We start from the raw sequence: 19,886 nt of genomic DNA on the forward strand, positions 1-19,886 counted from the left end.
GTATGATTGGCTGTAGGTTCCAATGAAACGGTCACTTGAACACTTGAGGCTTCATAGCGTCCCACTTCTGTTTGAGCTGCCGTTTCACAGTGTCCGGTGCAAAGATACAGTCTATGGCCTGTTGGGAGAGTTTCCATATGGCTTCATGACTGAGACCAAATGTTGTGGCTGCCAGCTGATATTCTTGAGACAAGTTTGTACTGAAGACTCCCTTATCATCAGTCTGTAATGTGACAAGGAATAAATCATTATTAATGTTGACCATTACGTGTCTCAGTATAGAATGTCATTGATAAGTTAGTAATGGGGCATTTTTCAAAAAAGCACGGTAATATAAAATTGTTTCATACTTCGAAGGAAGGTTACAAATAACAGTCTTAGGTGTAATGGAAGGAAACTTACACAAACTATACTTGGGTGTCCCATCTGGTACCAGTACTTGAAATGATGTTTGGAGTAACATGGAACAGTTTTTCCTTTAACATTAGATGTCAGACAAAGCTCTACAAAGAAAAAGACCATTTCAATTTACCACACACACAAACGTAAAATGTTATTTCTCTCTTACCCAACGGTATGTTGCTTGCCACCACTTTGTCAACAAGACTTTGAGATCCACCCATTTCAGGATGCAAAAAGGTGCCGTGACCGATCCTGTCTGGAGGAAGATCTAACAGCAAATTTGACTCCTCCTGCTGCGATGGGACCTGCAACAGTTTGTGTTGCAATGTCATATCAAACACAAATAATGTGACCAGATATTGACTAATGTTCAGGTCATACTTCTGAGAGGTGCAATGACAACTTCAGGCCAAAATCCTTGGCCCTTTGCAGTGCAGGAAGTAGGTCTTTTCCATGGCCGACCTTAAGATGAAAATAACATTACAAGATGTATGGTGTAAAATCTTGAGAATAATTTTGACATTTGCTAAAGTATGGACTCTAGTTGTACTGTATGGTCAATGGCATTTCCTTTGTTAAACCCAAATTAAAAAAGTTACATGAAGCTTTTCAAAAGCCACAATTTCACAAGAGAGACCCTTGTTTGTGTAGTACATTGTGCTGCATCGTACCATAAGTAAATGTATTATAAGTACTGATTGTCAAACTAGCACTAATTATGCATATATTATGTAACATTGTCTGACCGTTGGATCTCCACTGAGGTCAAGTCCCAACACCAAACCATCAGTAGACTGCATGAACTCCTCAGCAAGCTTCACGGTCTCCATGGCAACTTCAGTGCCATTCCTACGGTCGATCGCCACCAAAAACCTTAAAGACAAATGGGCACATTGTGCAATACAGTGGTCAGAACTTAAACTTTATGCAGTATTTTTGGTGTTTTCTATTGAAGGCCAGAGTGTGTCAAACACTCGAGGTCTTGCAAATTAAAATAGCTTTTGCCCACCTGACATCAATGTCCACCCCCTCACTTTTACAGTGTTTGATGGCTTTGATGACACTTTCAATATATCCCTTTTTCGTCAATCCTATACAAAAACACAATCAAATGTGTAAGCCAAATCATTTGATCAAAATATGAGGCTCCATGTTGACATCTTTACCTGTCCTTTTCTCCTCCCGTGGTGTACTCCTCAGCTCTAAATATTTGACACCATCAGCTGCGAATTCCCTGATAACATCTGTTGCCACCTTAAGAAAGAAACACCCGTCACTGATATTCTGGGCAAACCAAATAATTTAAAACGTATCCCCCGTTTGCTTTAAAGACAGAAATAGCCAATTATATTTAGATCAGTCAAAACTCACCATCAGGATGTCCTCCTCCGAGTCCACCAGCTGATGGATGACCTTGAAGACCTGAAAACACCTGCGAACAACACGCGCCATGTTGTCATGATGAGTTGACTTACTATAACGACCAAGCAAGACAACAAATGAGTTCGCAAACAACGACGATACTCGACTTTGACTTTAAGTTAGACTCACTCCTCCAGTGTCCTCTGCTGTCCTTTGCCGATGGCCGTCATACCGTGTTCGATGTTGAGATGTGGTTTTCGGCTGATGAGTTTCTCGATGGTGTCGAAGCTGACGGAGCCATTGAGGTGAGCATGGAGCTCCTGGTGACAGTTAAATCGCGGACGTTAGCATGTAGCTAAGCTAAACGCGTCAGCTCAAACAACGCTATAACGTTACATGTCGCCGTCTCTGCACCCCTCCCGAAGATGGAACAACATATTTGCGACTTACCACCTTTGGCAGCTCCCGATAAAATGCATCCGCTTCGTTCTCCATGACTGTTCAGAACAGAGCTGGATTAATCCGTGAGCTCGGAGTTGTCCTCTTGTCAAGCCGCCTGTTTTCAGTGTGTATTTGCTTGTTGCACCACGGAGTGCAACACAGAAATAAGCCCCCTATTTTTTACAACGGATTCCCTGTGTGAAGGTTCCGTTTTTTTTTTAGCGGTGTGTGGTCATATAAAAAAACCCCAATGTAGATTCAGTGAACAGGAGATAGTATGAAAATAACAAGAGCCAGGCATACTTTACAAAATAGTACAAATCGTACAGATACAAAGTGTTGTGGTAGTAAACTACATATTGCTCCGCCAAGCAACTTCCTTCAGGAAAACGAAATAAAATATACCTATCGTTATTGATACATTTGCACTTAACAACATCGCTTACTAAAAATAATCCAGTTTGTTTTTATGACCTTTACAATTTCTGCTCACTTCACTTTCAGTTAAAAAATGTCATCTTTTGTAAAGACTTTTTTTCTTTCCTTCAAAAATATATTTGGTTAGTTTCAACTGGATGAATACAATGACTCAAATTTCCTTATTAATTTCTTTCTTTTGTGTTGCAAAAATTTCATATTTAGTTTGCTGTTTACTTGGAAGAAATTTGCACAATTTTGCTTTCTTTAATTAAAAAAAGTAAAGTACTACAGGAACATTATAATAGGCTTTTATTTATTCCTTTTATATAAAGTAGCTGTACTTTACCTAATTGACTGATGAGAAAACATGGTAAATATATTTGCTATTGCAAATTTTTTATTGTTGAAAATGGCAGCTTAAAAAAAATATTAAATCACTTTCTCATTACACAAAAACCTCAGAAAAATTTGCTTTAATCCAAAGACTCTAAAATTAAACATTTGCTGATGTAGTAGGGACCATTCTGTACACGGGAATTCCTTCCCTTTTTGACTTAAAGAGGGATTCAAACATTTTTCAAATAATATAGCATTGAAAAACTTTGCAAACAAAGTTATTTTAACTTACTCCTTTTAACAAAATAATTCAACATTCTTGGAAAAAAAGTGTACCGGAAGCTGTAAAAATAATACAGCAGTGTAATACAACTGTATTCTGACTTTCGAAGAATTGCTCCTCTTTAAACGGATACCATGGATTGTTTACCGTAGTTTAAATTATGTTACAGTCTACCATCTTCATGAAATGTAATGATGCCACAAAAATAACACAAGTATATAAAAATGATCTATCAAAAGGCACTGCGGCTTGGAGGCATGGTCGTGTTATAAGAAAAAACACGTTAACTATTCATCTTGATAACCAAGCACAGAAAGTAACTTAAAAGTCACTGCAGCTTAAAAAAAATGTGAGCTGAGACATGATGCAAAGACAGATAATGTTGACAGTTTATGGAGAATGTTTCAAAAGGAAACTGTGTCAGGGACTCTGGAAGGGCAGTCTTTTGAAATTTTCCCTCCTAAGTTTTGGTCCAAGAGGTCAAAATGAAAGAAGAGCAAAGTCATTTGTCCTGTCTGTTCAGTAAGATGTCTCATTCTTTTTTTCTCATCCCTTGGCTGATATGTTGTTGCCACTCCTTCAACATTTGGAAGCTTGGTCGAGCAGCAGGATCCAAATTCCAGCACTGTTTCATGATGTTGTACACCACTTCAGGACAGCCATCTGGACAGTCCATTTTGTAACCCTTTTCCACTCTGGGCACGACGTCTTTTAATGGCTACAGAAGGGAAAAGGTTGTTGGTGAACAGACAGGTTGAGAGGAAACACGCATCACATGGAGGTTGATTTGTGGCAAATGATGTGGAACACATCAAAGAACACACTATAAACAGTACAGTTTCCTTCATGGAAACGTTTTTTTTTCTCATTTTCATTAAAATGAATGTAGTTCATTGTGGTTACTCTTCTTAAACATATCGTGCATTGTTAAGTTCTGTAAAAGTCGCAATACATTACCCCCTGAACTATTCCAAAGGGATCAAATCTAGACTGACTGGAACAAATCTAGACAAATCTAGAATGTAATATATTCTGTAGGCCACCGTACTAAAAATATATTGTATTGATACTTACAATTCTTGGGTACGGAACTCGGCCAAAAGAGTAAATCTCCCAAAGTAAAATACCGTAGCTCCAAACATCTGATTTGGTGGAAAATTTCTATTATTAAGAAAACAAGCAGAGGAGTTTCAGTCAGTGGGACTTGACACATGGCAAAGCACAGTAACGGCAACGGTGCTGGTAAACAAGTTTACCTTTTCTCTGAGGGCTTCCGGCGACGTCCACTTCACAGGCAGCTTAGCAGTGTCCTGAGTGGAGGAGGCCTCCTTGGTCAGACCGAAGTCACTGACTTTGGCCATGTTGTCGTCGGACACCAGGACGTTGCGGGCCGCTAAGTCGCGGTGGACAAAGTTATTGATTTCCAGGTACGCCATAGCTTCACACACGTCTCTGTGCAAGTACAAGAAACCAAAGTTTAACACCTCAAGACGTTTTTTCTTTACACTCTCAGTCCTGTGATCAGATGGAGTACAAATGTCCTAATAATTCAGCAAAACCGGGATAATGACAGCTTAGTTTACATTCACTCTTTTGTCCCTAAAATATGTTGCATGTATCTGAAACTTTGCAATTTGTTGTGTTTATGAGACAGAAAAAGGAGCTAATCGGTTGTCCTAAAGACACCTTCAGTGGTGTGAAATTGAAAAGGCACAAATACAAACACCACGGATCGGCTCTTCAATACAGCTCCACAGATCAAAAACTCGACAGTCTGCCTTTAAAACAGTGTCATTGTAGATGTGATAGAAAACTGCAGTCATACGCACAGTGCAAAATTAAGGAGAGCGTCTCCACCAAGTACTGTCCGGCCTCTTGAACGTAAGTAGTCAACCAAACAGCCCTGAAAACAGACAAACAGACGAGTTACAACTTTATGAAAGTACTAAGAATGTTAGAAATGTATCAGACGGTCTGCCACCTACCTTGGCCATGTACTCAGTAACTATATACAGGCTTCCGTTCTCCTCTACAATGACTCCAAGCAGCTGCACCAGGTTATCGTGCCGTAGTTGCCTTTGGAAGGAGAGGAACGCAGCCGTGCGATTTAACAACTCACTGGTTTTATTCCCGTTTCCAAAGAAAAGACAAAAAGAAATGAAAATCTTCCTTACGTCATGACGGAAGCCTCTGCAATGAAGGCCTGCGCTGTGGCATCATGCTTTATGCACTTCACAGCGACTTTAGTCCCTCTATAATCTCCCACCATGACATCTGGAAAGATCACAAATGAGATTAGGTTGGTTATTTGCACATGACTTTTATCTAAACCAAATTTTGTTTTAAAGAAATATCACCTGCATGCTTTGCATCTTTAGTCCCTATCGGCATGCTCATAACACATATCTGATTCCCACCACATGTAAATGATTAAATACAGTTGGGTCACTTGTAGTTTGCAGTGTAAACTTGAAGCTACTTGCCTCCAAACTCTCCTTTGCCGATAGCCTGCTGCAGAGTGAGGTCTTTCCTGCTCATCGACCAGCCACCTGTTGGTCATTTAAATAAGAGAAACGATGCAGCGATACGTAACGGGCTCACGCATGCTTTGCATGTACAAAAAGGCTGAATGGATGTAGTTGCATGAAATGTAAAGTGAAACTTACCCCTTGAAAACTCATCCTGGGCTGCCACCGTGCCCTCCTCCAGCTTTGGCTTTATTAGTTTGGTGCACAGGCCATCGGAATCTTTGGTGTAGTGCTACGAAAAAAGAAGAAAAAAGAGAATCCTGGCATTATTTAATGAAAGAAGTATAGAACTGTATAACTTGTTAAAACAATCTTCAGTAAAACTTAATTTAACAAAAAGGAAACTCCACAGGTTACGGGTGATAAGACTGAGTGAGCAGTGTTTCATAGTGACCAATAGAGGGCTGTATGAACAGATTAGCAACATACTGTAGATTCTGGACCACTGAAAAATAAGGCAAGAGTAAAATTACTCATACTGCTCTATTTTACTATATGCTTCTGTTTAAAATACGCATGGTAAGCATGAAAACGATTCGGAGAGTTAAACGCCCAGAGTTCAGAACCTCGGCATGCTGTTCACTCTTCCTCTTTGAGACTTCCTGTTCATTATTTGTTCCAGGAACTGTATGTGGTCCATGAGTTAGCACAGAAACGGGCTCTTAAACAGGAAAATACAACAAGCATACGGTAGACCAGAGCTCCCCCCTTGTTTTATATGTATATATATTAGGGCTGTCAAAAATAGCGCGTTAACGGCGTTAATTAGCTGTTTGTTGTTAATTACGTCAATTTTTTTGACGCATTTCACGCATGCGCAGTGTGACAAATTATTCAGGTCCGGAAAGAACCTCTTCTTCCCCCCCCCCCCGTTCTCGCGCAGCAGAACAGAGAAGAAGAAAAGCTCCGCCCAGCAGAGCAAGAGCAGCGCTGTTCTGAAACATGCGGAGGAAGAGAAACCAATGCGATCTAAATCCTCCCAGGTATGGGAATATTTCACACTGAAATGGGGGTGGTAGCGGATTTCTTTGCAGCGCCAGTCGTTCTAATCGCCGCGCTCGACTTCAAGGTGTAACCTTTATTATTGTTCGGTCTGAAACGGCGCGCCCAGTGACGGGTGGTGCAGCAATATTGTTGTTCGGGTGGAAATCGGGAGAAAGGTCGGTCCGGGAGATTTTCGGGGGGGGCTTTGAAACATCGGGAGGGTTGACATGTCTGGTCATGTCTGGTCATCGCAGGAGCACAAACTCGCAGCAGAGTGGGATAAACTGCAGAGGCTCGAGACCCTTCTAGAGCCATGCAGGGAAATCAGTCTGTAACTTATCAAATAACATTGATTTGATTATTTTCTGGAATGAATTAAAAAATCAAATATCAATAACATATATTTATGTAAAAAATAATAATTATGATAATAATTATGTATCTGTGTCCTGTTATTTATCTTTAGTATGCATTTCAGAAAGAAAAAATGGTTAGGATTCAGGTGTGATTAATCATGATTAATCCACTGAAAATTCTGATTAATTTGATTAAAATTTTTAATCATTTGACACCCCTAATATATATATATATACATATATATATAAATGAAAATGAAATGAAATCAAAATACAACAAGCATACGGTAGACCAGAGCTCCCCCCTTGTTTTATATATCCATATAAGTAGTAATATCTTGCCTCAACCAGCTGCATGAGGTTTTCAAAGAACCCCTCTCCATCGATCGTGAGCTTGCCGTTGGAGTAGACGATGCGGTAGTGCTCCACCTTGCCGTCGCAGCTCACACACAGGGTGTAGTCGCCGGGGAAGTTGGTGCTCTCTCGAACCAAGTACAGGCCCGTTTCATGAGGGGAAAGCAACAGCTCGGCCTGATCCCGCGTTATCTTCCCATGAAACCATCTGGGAGGAGGAGAAGCGGGGAGGAAACAGCGCATTCAGAGGCAAAGAAACAACCACAAAAATACAGAACAACCAACACAATAGAAAAAGAAGCACAAGAGCCCTGATAACAATGATAATGACCACATCTACATTTTAGAAATCAAATGAAACATACATGGATCCTTTCTGCAGACTCTCTTCTGTTTGCATCAATAAGTACAAAGCGTGTCGCAGGTCAAATCACTTGCGGTGCAGAGCTTTGTCATTTTCATAGCTACTCGTACTAATAATAATAATACGCAGTATGACAGTAGCACTGATCATTTTTGGTACAAGCATACAAGTACATACTCTATTAAGAGGGTGACAGAATGTACAGTAATTGAATATGTATTGGGCTCCATGGGGACATTTCTTGAAATATCAAATCATTTTAGAAAACCTTCCCTCACAGTTATACAATGAAGAGTTTTCCTTTTGTTTATGTATTACAGGCAGTTCAGATTCCTTTGATATAATTCTGGATCCTTTTACCATTTTACTCTCGCCGGCTGACATTCAACAATAACGACAGCATTTCATATCATCAGTTGGTGTTTCCAAGTTTGTACATTTAGTAATATTATTCCTACAGGTTGTTGCTGTAGAGCCCCAATATTATGTGGTTTTAAATATAGAATTAAGACAATATAATGTATGTCTGCATGTATATATATCCACATAAGTGATGATTTGGGGTCAATGGAGGATAGGTTTAGGCTAAGAGTAGCTTAAGTCTTAATTTTGTCGTTTTATTCTTGATATTATCTTTCTTTCTTTGTTTTGTTTTTTGGTGTGGGTTATAGGTGTCTTAAAGGTCGGTCTAAACAAAGTCTTCAAAATGAATTATGGGCTTTAGCGCTCTATAAATACATTTAATTAATTGACATTCTCGCACGCATGCACATGGACCGGCCGTGTGGGGAGATTCTTTAGATAGATTCAGTCTGAGATTGAAGAGAAACAACAGGAAACGACACAAAGCAAAGCTGAGCTGGAAGCAGAAACAAGTGCAGTGCAATTACAACACAGCCGGAGTGCGGTCTCCCTTCAGAGAACCAGGTCGCTATCTGGTCGCTGCCACGCCAGATAGCCCCCCTGCCCCCGGTAACCACGGGGCCGTAAGACGGGGGCCAAGTCGAGCTATTTTAACCCTAGCTGCCAAAGCCACACACGTTTGGTGTAGTGGCAACTTTTGAGTTCTAGACGATAATTGTGCCACATCCTGCCCTTAGTTAAAATGAAAGATTATATTGGGAGCCCAAACTGTGTGAACGGCATTAAATGTGTGTACTCACGGCATTAGACTCAGCCTCCCTCCTTTCACTCCTTCTCTTTTCTGAACATAGTTGGCTGGAATTGTCCCCTCGCGACCGGCGGAATTTTTCGCTTTGTACCAGTTCGGATCCTGAAACCAAAAAATATCAGAAAGTACATTTAAAATGAATGAATTAAAGCGCAGCCATAGAATCACTCCCGGTGTTTTCATATCTGCCGGCATGCTGCATGAGAGAGAAACATTTACACATATTTATAGGAACTCAAGTTAGGCCACGAGGCTTTACCTTTGTGACAATAATAATTGTCAACACGTCTCCTTTATTGAAGGGCAGGTCCTGCTCTGATGTGCCTTTAAAGTTGTACCTGGCCACACACTCGGTGCCTTGCGGCCATGGAGTCTACAGGAACGTGGGCAGATCACTAATTAGCAAACAAACGTCTCTCTGGTTACTCATGGGACACGTGTGTGTGTTTGTGTGAGTGAGTTTTGATAAGTGCGTCTTACCTGGACCTCCGTCATGGTGAGGGGGAATCAATCCTCTCACAGGTGATGTTTTCTAGCTGCAACCATTAGAACTGCTGGACGGATTCACACATAAAGTACCTATGAAAGGAAATGGAATTGAATCAGTTTGCCGCCCTTCGTGTCAAATGTATTAGGTTAACCACAAATAATTCTCACAAAGGGACTTTGTGGCTTTTCTTGGTGAAGTGCATCAAGCACAAGTCAGCTATAGTCAGATATTATCAGCAGTTCTGATCCGTGTCAGTAAAAATAACTTGCCGATAAAAATAAAAAAAATGTAAAAGGAGAACTGACACAGGTTTTTTTTTTATTTTTATCGCACTTTCACAACTAGGCCAGAAAGTTTCCATGACGCGGTAATACAAAAAGACGAGGATCCTGTGAGTTGTATTGTACTCAATCTACTTTGTACTCTACATTATATTTAATAGACCAGTTCCTTTTCCCCCCTCAAAATGGACACACGCTGGTGCTGAGCCGCCCTAGGAATCAAGAGAGCTCTCTTCAGCGCTGGAATGCCAACTTGTGGTGAGATCTGACCAGGCCTGAGGGACTCATCCAGCACAGCGGCGCTTTACGTCAACAAAGCAGCAACTGACTGCAACTCCGGGCCTGAGTCGCCCCAGGCGCACGGTTTCCATGGTGAATACACAAAAACCGTATAACAAAATAATGACCATGTGGGTTAAAGTCACACTCAACATCCACCCCCGAAACCCCACTTCCTCTCTTCTTGTCCTAGTTCCCATGGAGAAGGGGTGGAGCTCAGTGGGCGGTGCTCAGGGAGCATCCTGGCTTTGAAACATCTGCTACTTTACATTAAGTCACAAAAAGTAAACTTCCTGTACGTGCTGGAGAGGTTCAGATACGTCTCTGATATCACATCAGTCTCTTACACCGATCGGCTTAGGAAGGATCTGTTCCTACCAGTCTTTTCTACACTTTGACATTTCACACTGCACAGGGCCATAACAGGAAAAGAGCAAACGTTTGATGCCATGCTAGCGGTGCTTTGAGGCTGTGATGCTCTTTGTGAAGGAAGCCAAACTAAACGTGCCATGTGACCCCTTCATTGCAAGCCTGAAAGCAGTTCCAGGGAGATTTCATTTCTCTATTTTTGTGTGTCTGCATATTATTTAGATGCTTGACAGCATAAAGATATCCAGTGATTCAAGTTAACGTAAATTCAAACATTTGGTATCATCCGGTATCTTGTTACTCATCTTGTGTGTCCGACCCGAGGCAACATAAAAAGTACTTGTATGTCTTATTTGGTAATAAATGTTCCTAATTCCTGACATTTACACCATTATAGTTACTATGTGTACTTTTGATTTAAATACTATGTGTGTGTATACACACACACACACACACACACACACGAGTATAATTAACTGTACCGTGGCCTGCAAAAACACACCAATGATAATAATCTAAGAATATACAATAAAGTTAAGACAGAACCTGTTGCATAATTTTTATACTTTAAATACATTTGTATAAGAATTGGATAATTGTACTTCTGTAAAAGATCCAGCAGAACCATTTAAAAGAGGAAGGATCACAAAAGTTGAACAGCAACCATAAATGTCCTGCCACCCCAAATGTCAACCTGCTGTTGATGCTGCAGGTCATGTGGACTGAAGAGATCCCCAAACTCAGTAGCATTTAGGATCCATGAATTGTCGAATTGCTGTTGAGATGTTTAATTCTTGACCACAGTGTTTGACGAACCGCCATGCTGCTAGCGTGGATAATAAAACAATGCTAACTAGGTTAATTAGGTAGGTGAATTATTCTGACTAAAATCTCTATAAATCATTACTTAACGCAGGAATTCCTGCTCGTGATGTTCTGTAAACACGACTTGCAGAATCTGTCAACATAAAACCCTTTGGTGAAAGAGCAAAGAGATCTCATCAAAGTGTGGATCGACGGGGCCAAGGCCGACACACAACAGCACTTTTTACTCCCATTTTCCCGGGGCAGTGAATGCATCTCAGCAGCAGGCCACCAGCAGCGGATTGAAGGGGACAGAAGTCAGTCTGTCATGGAGTCACATTGCTATTTCCAGAGAGCTCCACATGGAACCACAGCTTGCTCTTTTCAGGAAGCAGACAAAGCTGTTATTGTGAGTCTGTCGAGTTTCTACTGACCCGTCTCATTGAGAAGTCCATCATCATCATCCTCATCTGTCTGTCCTGAGAGTAGGGCGGATATGATTCAGTTCTGTACGTTTTGCCCTCAAATGGCCTTAAAAACATACCTCATGATACAAATACGTCACAATACCGTGGCACGGTCATTGCTTTAGTCACTTATTACATGCAATTACACATTATCTGTGCATGACCCAAGCAAACACAGTGACAGACTGATCATGGATGGAGTCACGAGCACAAGAACAAATTCACTCCAAACCTAACAATCACTAATAAATAGAAGTTTCGTGTCACTTCAAACAAAGTTAATCGAACTACACTCCAAATTGGGAAATCATTGACATTAAATAAACCAGTTGATTATTGTCTTAAGCAAGTTAGTCATAAACTGTGAAAATCAGGTGGTAGCTTGAGCTTCCAAAGCAAGACATGACAGGAATGTAGAAAGATCTCCTTTGTTCTTGTTTAAATAAGCCACTCGCGGCTCTATCTAGGGGGTGAAAGGGTCATGCAAAAGCTGTGAGGACAGCTGGGGGTCCTGAGGACAGATCTGTAAAATGTGTCACTCAATGCGCTGGTCTTTGAGATCGTAATCGAAAAAGTAATGGGACCATCTTCGAATGGAGCTCAGTCTCGAGCGCAGAAAGCAACAAAGCGTTTATTTGAGAACTGGACTGGATTTGGAACGTTGAGTTGCCAGTACTAGTTTTACTAGACTCCCACTCCACGACATTTCGGGAGGGAAATATTTCACTGTTCTTATTTTCACACATTAATCCACCAGTATTAATAATATAATATCTAATAATAAAATCAGCACAAAGGCCATTTCTTTAGGTGTACTTTGCTGAGCGTGCTTTTACTCAAGCAGGACTTTAACTGTGGTCCTGCATCCCTCCCCGGTTTGCTGCAGGGGGTGTAATCTGACCCTCATCCTGACCTTCCAGTCTCAGGATGCTCTGCGACTGCTTTAACGCTGCTGCCCAGTTATCATCACCATTACAGCAGCAGAACGAAAGAGGGAAACGATGATCGGTCGCTTCAGCTATCAAACGCGGCAGATATACAAACTAGCTCACCGAGCGGTGAGAAATGTACAGAAAGGGAAGGAGTGCGTTGCATGCCACATAGTTCACTCCTGCCTGCCTGTGAACGCCTGCAGATGTTCTTGACAAACCTCTGGGGAGGAAATCCCCTCTGGCTCCGGGACAGCAGCTGGACTGTGGTGGAGCAACACTGCTCACTACAACCGAGGCCTCTCTGCAGGATATATGACAGGAAGTCGGAGTCCAGCGGTAGGCTGCGCAGCACAGGCCGTCATTGTATCACTTTAATGACTGCGAGGCCAAGTAATTTGAGGCATGGAAGCATACCGATAGGGTATACGCACACAAACAGTATCCTGTTCATCATAGATACATATTAAACTTGACCCTAAAAAAGACAAGGCCGTCTTCGAACTAACAGGAAGAGAAAATCAATGATAGTCAGAGGAAAATCCCCCTTAATTTGGCCTCCTGGGCTTTACAGTAGACTTTGCATTTTATTCCCTTCCAAAGTTCAGAGAACACAATGAAGGCCTTGACATCCTCAGCCTCTATGCGGTAATTAGCAATTTTACTAAGTAAACACGTCAAAAAGAAACACCATGTAAGGCGAAGCGGCCATGTCTGAGCAGTGAACGGACACTTCCTTGCTGAGGTGCTGTGCACAGCATGCAGTGCAATGCTGCTCATGCTGCATGACAGTGTCGCAGCGTGCGGTGGTTTCATCTTGTTTCATAAGCTTCCTCCGTCTTTACAGGTTGGTTCGACTCATAGAGGTGCAGCTCCAAGTCTGCTATAGGCTTCAGCCCTTTTTCTTCTTCAAAAAGCCAGAGAAGCATCACGCCAACAACAAGTACGTTTGCAGTCGTTTCCCAGGAATAGGAATAATAGTTAAAATCGCAAATTTTTTAACAACCCTTGTGCAAGTTAAGCATTCGAGCAAGTGCAACCAGTTTTGTTTAAAAAGCACTCTGAAACAGTCCAAATGGCCCATCTTGAGTCAGCAGGATACAATGATCGCTTCTAAGACCATTATGGTTGGAGCGCCGCATGATGCAGCTTCTGCACCCCGAAATGATGAGGAAGTTGAACAAGTTCAAAAATGAGGGGGGGGGGGTCAAAAAAAGGAAATCGCATATTTAGAAATCCTTCTTTGGAATTACTCTAAAGCACGTTGAGAAATAAATTATTATTAAATTATTTTTGTTGGCCTACGTGTCACAGGTTTGCAGACCCCAAAAGATGCACTTGATCACAAGCGCCAGTTGTTGTGCAACGAGACAACGGAAGCGCACGAGCTGGCAGCTTGGCGAGGGCTACTTTGCGCACAACGCAGACCATTTCAAAATAAGCTCTTACCTGTTTGCAGGCGAAACCCCGATTAGTTCTGACAACAACAACAGGTGATTCGGTTCCTGTCCTATGAGAGGCAGCACAGTATTTCCCGTTCACCAAATAACTGTCAGTTTGATGTCGAAGCGCAAAGAGTCCCGACGAGGAAGTGAACTGCGCCTTTGACCTCAGAAGTCCAAAAAGTACCTCAACGAACCCAGCGGACTGATCTCGATTTGTCTCCTGTCAACATCCTTCGGGGAGGGTCTCCTTTCGGGTGATGAGACGTGCCGCTGCAGCCTCGGCGGTGCCTCTGCGGCGGGGAAACAACACGAGAAGCTCGGCGCACAAATAAAGTGCGATTCGGAAGAGTTAGGGTTCTTCCTCTCACTGGTCCACTCCTTTTCCCCTTCAGAAGAATTCAAGTTTTTCGCCCCACCTCGTTTGCGCAGTGCACATGCGCGTCAATAGGAAACGAGTCGAGTTAAAGATAGATCACTGAATTTATTTGTGGAGGGAATTCCATAGGACCACTGAGACGAAGCGACGGTGAACATTTTCTTTTTTCTTTTTGAAAGGTTTTATTATTGTTGTCACGGAGGACTGCACAGTCATTTCATGCACATGACGCTTGACAGTGGACTTCGCACCCGAAAAGGAAAAACCGTTCCTGTCTAGACGAAACCTCCCTCTCACTCATACAGGCAAATTCTCCCCTCCGAACTGCAACAACCGGCGCACACCGGGCCATTTGAAACGGGAAAACTAAACCTCACGAAGCGTGACTCGGCACATTTAGTGGAGAAATACAGCTGAGTGAGGAAATAAAGCATCAAGCTGCCGTTTACAGCAGAATAAGGAAGAGCAAATAGACCGGTGGGTTCACGCCCCCTGGTGGCCAAAGACAGCATGACACCTCACACCCCCCCCCCCTCTCCCCCCCGCCGCCCCCCCCCCCCCTCCAGTCCCCCGGCTGATGTCTCCAGAGTAGACTTGTCTCAACAGAGGAGACGAAGGAATGTTGAAAAAGGGCAAACCCTTTGTGCACAGATGTCATTCTACCTGAACTAGTGTATCAAAGCCCTCCGCAAGTGAATTTAGACAGAAAAAAAACAATGAGAGATCAGCATGTTGATGTAAACAATCGGCTGGACTTTAAAACATCACGTCAGTCGAGGACTGGAGGCAGCACACGTCGAGCAGCTCTGATGAATTAGATTTCACAGTCTACACGTTAGAAATACCACCAGTGGTTAAGTACACAAACAGCCTTCCTCTTTTATCAAGACGGGGAATACATGAAATAACTGTTTAGGCCTAAAAAAAAAATACATCTGGTTCAAAGGGAGCTCAACAGTTAGTAGAATCTTGATCATTGTGAGGTTGGATCAAGCCGCTTTGCCCAGAAACACATTCACATTCCAAATATAGCGCATTACAATTTTAGAAAACTACAAACGCTAATATTAAGTGCGAAATACCTGTAAGATTGTAACTTTAAAAAGACCATACCTCCATGTTTTTACAAATCACTTCCTTTTAACATCACAACCATTATACTGCATTTTATACCAAGAGATTCATGTCTTCCAGGCATCCGCTGTCCTCCATTTTTGAATTCACCTAAAATAGTCCATTATAGAAAAAGCCACATATACATTCCTGTGTTAGTGCAGTGTAAGGCGGTACTTTTTAAATCTGCAAATAATGTAGCTACTGTCTTGTTGTTTTTTTATTCTACACAGGGGTAATAGAAAAATATGAAAAAATATAAAATACAAACCAATATTTGTAATTCAGGAAGCAAACTTGCAAACGCACAGGTATGGTCCTTTAAAACAATGGAGAGCAAAAGGGAAACAGAAGTATGTTCCAGAGGAAACCTTTCGTTGGCATTCATTACTAATCAAACAACTAAAGATCTTCCTGAACAGTCAGTGAGTCGCGTGGCTCGCCTCGCAGGTTTCAACAAGTCGGTTTAAAAAACTTATTATCTGCTCAGTATTCATTTTTTAGCACTAAACCAAATGTAGACAGCCAAACTTGTATTTCTTTTTTTACACAGGATCTGTAGTTTTTCTTGTGTTCACAAAACAAGTCTTTTAAAAAAGCAACAGAAATGTAACCTCATAACTAACGGCTGTAGACTGATTCTGAACGGATTGCATTGGCACATAACTTAAGCTCTATATCATCACATTTAGCATCTAAAAGGCTAAATTGCGTATCGGGGGGGTTCTGCCTGCTGCGTCATCCAATCAAAGCCCTTATCATGAACAACTAATTTATGAAATAATGAAACTGCTGCTATGTGGATCCTCTGCAGAAGCAGCTCCTTTAAACCCTGGCTTAGATTGAAATTTCAAAATGACTCATGACAAACCATCCACATTTTGTTCAATGGATTTTCTATCCCAAAATATCAAGCGACAGTTACAGAGCGCCTTCTACCTGGCTGGATTTAAAACAAACCATTAGCAAAGGTACATCCAATGTAAGGTGGATTTCTATCGTCTCATCAAGATTTATGTAACAACATCCATTTCACCGGATGGTATTGGAATGACGTTAAATTCAAGTGCAATTCAGAAATGTTTTGATGTTATGTCTTTACTTTTGATCTAAAACTACTGAACACTATTTTTGCCACTTAAGCTGTAGTTTCAAAGAAATCGTACAAATATAATTTCGTATCATGTGAATACATGATGGTTGACACTTTTGATGATTGACATTTACTTTTTTAATAAAGCTCTTTACTATCCCACCCATAGAACTAATGCTGAGAACACTGGTCCCATTCACATGTTGAATAGGTCAAAACATTAAGGATAAACTCTGGAATTTAAGGCGCCATAACCTTGTGTGTGGTCACGGAGGTGTCTTGCTCACCAACTAGTCCCATTATGCAGAGTGCAAGGGGATGACAAATTTGCAGCCAAAAGGAGAAATGTACTTGATTCCCACTTCCTGGAACACCTGGCGAGGAATGCCTATGTCACACAGGTAAACCCTGCCAGCCCCTTCAGCCAGGGGAAGGGGGAGGCAGAGAGAGAGGGACCACTTGGCCTCGACTGCCTGTGCCTTTCCACCACCAGGAGGGTCCAAGCTGAGCACTGGAGCTCGGTTCTGGTTAGCCCAGTCTGCAGCTGCTCGGTGCCATGGCTGATCCATCAGGAATGTGTTCTCGTGGCAGTCCAGGCAGTTTATGATTAGATCCACTGGACTGTCTGGGAGGTCTGTGGAGTCGGAGGGAAGAAATGAAAAACACAATCTCAAGGTAGAGGGCAAAACGAAAAAACAACAACAACTGAGCAAGATAAGAGAATTAGAAACATATGCCCACCTTTGATACTGGACACCTGTTGGCCACCAGTTTTGTTGAAGAGGGTGAGCTCGCTGGTGACGGAGTCGAGCATCTTGACAAAATTGGGCAGAAACAAGATGACCTCCACTTCATGATTGGCCAGGTGACGGCCACAGCTGATGCCCTGAGCCCCCTGAACATGAGGCCCACACAGCAGAGCAACTGTGGGACGCTGGTGCAGATTTTTGGGAGTGAATCTGAAAGAATCACAGACACACACTCACCAGTTACTATTCTTATAGCCCGAGGCCGCTCTAAACATACAAACCATCGGTGATTGCTTACCTGTTGGGCCCACCGAGCAATGTGAGTGCCATTTGACTTGCACACACTCCAGTCATCTCAAGTCTTCGCTCCAGCGAGAGGCCATGGCGCTCTGCGACTGACAACAGTCGCTGGTGTAGTTCATAGGGTATACTGGGAACAACCAGACCAGAATCTGTACGGAGAAGGACGACACCGATTTGAATATTTTAGAATTTGAACTGGTTACTGCCAAGTACATACAAGGAATTTCACCAGATGAATGATGCAGAACAATAAAACACACTGCAGTAATATCTAACATTGTTTTTGAAATTCACAACAAAAATGGTTAACAAACATAATAGTATTTTACTTAACTTTTAAGTTTACAACTAAAGTGGGAAGTGTATTTTAATGGAGAAAACATTTGTAAGGATACGCAACAGGCTTTATTGATGAAACCCACAGCAGAATGTGTAATCTTTACTATATGCTGCGTTTGCCTTCACTGCCTTTTGCTCATTAAATAGGGAAACAACGTACCGGTGCAGTACTCTTTGGCCCCGGGCTGCGGTACGGTAATCTGTCTGTACACAATGGGTTTGGCCTCCAGGATGTTTTCATCGTGACGGTATCGTGTGGGAGTCTGATCCTGAGGAGTCCCACGTGACCTCGCACCATTACGGCGCTCGGATATATCGATTTCTGAGAAAACCGCTGCTTTGTCAAAAAGAGCCAGGTTTCCCTCAAAATCAAAATCTGTATCCAGCCCGTCGTCCACGGCATCCCCAAAACACTCGTCATCTCTGGGCTTCATCTGACCATTCTTTGCCCCGTTCTTCTTCGGCGTCACTTGGTTCGCCCCTCGACTACTAGATGACCCTGATGGGAAGAAAACACTGCAAATCTCAACACAGCAACAATTAGCAATAACTAATGAATGAGTGAGTGAGTGAGCTGTACTACATTGCACTTACAGGAGTTGTGTCTTCTACGAAATGCTTTTGGCTGGCCAGGGACGTCTAGGTGACGTTCCCCGTAGCTTTTGGAGCTGTGCTGAGGAGAGTTGACTTTCTCCACTGACCTGGGATCACCCTTTGGGACTGCGACTGGGGCACTCCCTGCCTTGGTGGTTGCGAAAGAGCCATTTCTAGCATTGCCATTTTTTATATCTAAAATCTTGAGTTCTTTTATGTCCATGGCACTGCAGGGGGGGGGGGGTGGAAGAGTAGAATACTATATTTAATAACAAGGTGAATGCTGGGTGTCAATCAGCAGCATTCGTAATACACATTTAATGAGTAAACATTGTGTGGAAAGTTTTACCTGAATGTGACCTCAGGAACAGGGCACTTGACTCCATTATTGAAAGGTTGCCTTAAGGAGATGGTTTGGCTGGACTGGTCCACGGACACCACTTCTCCTTGGTAGACTCCCAGTGTTGGCCCACAGTTAATTGACACCAAACTACCCAACCAGTCCGCTGCCATGTCTGCGCAACGTTAAAGAGTCGTTTTAGCAAGCAAGCACGGACTGTCGATTAAAAAACTTTATGGCAGCTGGACGCAATATAAATAATAATTTGCGTGGTGTTGTCGAAGTTATGCTAACTGACTAGCATTAGCGTCGGCCTGTTATTCATCGTTAATTCCGATAAACTAGCGATGTATTTGATTAGAGTGAGGAGCTTATAGCGTTGTACCTTTTAGAAAATGACACGGAACACAATTCTAAAGAACACTAATTAATAAAATGTCAAATTAAATGCTAAAAGGGCAATCGTAGGTCCTTGAAACTGCTAGCTTTTAGCTTATTGAATGGTCAAAAGATGGGGCTAACAGCGTCTAGATGACAGCTTCCGGCTTCCTTTAAAATACGTTTTTCACATTAAGAGCGCAACAAATTTGAGTCAACATGATAATGAATAAAATCAGAAATATACTGCGGTATCTTTTATCAACAGCTTTTGTTGTCAGCTTCTGTTGTGGTTAATTTGAAATACTGAGTCCAATGTAACGCATGTGCCTAATCAAGCGTTAATCCCATGGAACAACTTTGGAATTAGTCAGTTGCTTGCAATATTTCTCACAGAGCTGTGCACTATTTGACAATTCACTTCATTCAAAATAAGAACATTAAAAAATATATATTACTGTCAGTATTCCCAAAGTAGATACTTACTTCATTTGAATGAACTCACTGTTATACATAATGAATCAGACCTAGAATCA

The 19,886-nt window shown here is 42.0% G+C and overlaps 3 protein-coding genes across 5 annotated transcripts; all 3 read right to left on the minus strand.

The window, feature by feature from the left end:
• Positions 1-31: 31 nt before the first annotated feature.
• On the minus strand, positions 32-2,359 carry adal (adenosine deaminase-like). The gene is made up of 10 exons (XM_037451951.2): positions 2,215-2,359; positions 1,954-2,084; positions 1,774-1,834; positions 1,569-1,656; positions 1,412-1,493; positions 1,149-1,275; positions 784-864; positions 569-707; positions 403-503; positions 32-223 (listed from the first exon to the last, which is right to left on the minus strand). Exons 1-10 carry the CDS (start codon positions 2,257-2,259, stop codon positions 32-34), a joined length of 1,047 nt encoding a protein of 348 aa, XP_037307848.1. The 5' UTR covers positions 2,260-2,359.
• A 585-nt stretch (positions 2,360-2,944) lies between these two features.
• Positions 2,945-14,966, minus strand: LOC119195958 (tyrosine-protein kinase CSK-like). Of its 2 annotated transcripts, none has more exons than XM_037451311.2 (13): positions 14,260-14,966; positions 9,482-9,580; positions 9,261-9,374; positions 8,994-9,103; positions 7,455-7,674; positions 5,911-6,004; positions 5,728-5,793; positions 5,419-5,518; positions 5,230-5,320; positions 5,074-5,147; positions 4,501-4,696; positions 4,319-4,405; positions 2,945-3,962 (listed from the first exon to the last, which is right to left on the minus strand). In XM_037451311.2, the coding sequence occupies exons 2-13, from the start codon at positions 9,494-9,496 to the stop codon at positions 3,777-3,779; spliced, it is 1,353 nt and encodes a 450-aa protein (XP_037307208.1). In that variant the 5' UTR covers positions 9,497-9,580; positions 14,260-14,966; the 3' UTR covers positions 2,945-3,776. The 2 variants fall into 2 exon arrangements, with proteins under 2 accessions (XP_037307208.1, XP_037307207.1); XM_037451310.2 differs by having other exon boundaries at positions 14,070-14,966.
• A 35-nt stretch (positions 14,967-15,001) lies between these two features.
• edc3 (enhancer of mRNA decapping 3 homolog (S. cerevisiae)) lies at positions 15,002-19,512 on the minus strand. Of its 2 annotated transcripts, XM_037451309.2 has the most exons (7): positions 19,358-19,512; positions 18,982-19,147; positions 18,633-18,859; positions 18,199-18,537; positions 17,695-17,848; positions 17,389-17,606; positions 15,002-17,281 (listed from the first exon to the last, which is right to left on the minus strand). In XM_037451309.2, the coding sequence occupies exons 2-7, from the start codon at positions 19,143-19,145 to the stop codon at positions 16,947-16,949; spliced, it is 1,437 nt and encodes a 478-aa protein (XP_037307206.1). In that variant the 5' UTR covers positions 19,146-19,147; positions 19,358-19,512; the 3' UTR covers positions 15,002-16,946. The 2 variants fall into 2 exon arrangements, with proteins under 2 accessions (XP_037307206.1, XP_037307205.1); XM_037451308.2 differs by having other exon boundaries at positions 18,982-19,512.
• Between the last annotated feature and the right edge of the window lie 374 nt (positions 19,513-19,886).

Source organism: Pungitius pungitius, chromosome 6 (genome assembly GCF_949316345.1).
Source record: "Pungitius pungitius chromosome 6, fPunPun2.1, whole genome shotgun sequence".
NCBI lineage: Eukaryota > Metazoa > Chordata > Actinopteri > Perciformes > Gasterosteidae > Pungitius > Pungitius pungitius.

Bases quoted from the DNA above. Each gene is read 5' to 3' on its own strand.
- LOC119195958 (XM_037451311.2), bottom strand. The intron at 6,005-7,454 runs GCAAGATATTAC...CTTTTTTCGTAG, and splicing joins ACCTCATGCAGCTGGTTGAG to CACTACACCAAAGATTCCGA. The intron at 3,963-4,318 runs GTAAGTATCAAT...TCCCTTCTGTAG, and splicing joins GAGTTCCGTACCCAAGAATT to CCATTAAAAGACGTCGTGCC.
- adal (XM_037451951.2), bottom strand. From the start codon at position 2,259: ATGGAGAACGAAGCGGATGCATTTTATCGGGAGCTGCCAAAGGTG. The intron at 1,657-1,773 runs GTGAGTTTTGAC...TTCTTTCTTAAG, and splicing joins CGGAGGAGGACATCCTGATG to GTGGCAACAGATGTTATCAG. The intron at 865-1,148 runs GTCAGACAATGT...TTTCATCTTAAG, and splicing joins ACCTCAGTGGAGATCCAACG to GTCGGCCATGGAAAAGACCT.
- edc3 (XM_037451309.2), bottom strand. From the start codon at position 19,145: ATGGCAGCGGACTGGTTGGGTAGTTTGGTGTCAATTAACTGTGGGCCA. The intron at 18,538-18,632 runs GTAAGTGCAATG...TCTTCCCATCAG, and splicing joins TCGTAGAAGACACAACTCCT to GGTCATCTAGTAGTCGAGGG. The intron at 17,849-18,198 runs GTACGTTGTTTC...TTCTCCGTACAG, and splicing joins GGCCAAAGAGTACTGCACCG to ATTCTGGTCTGGTTGTTCCC.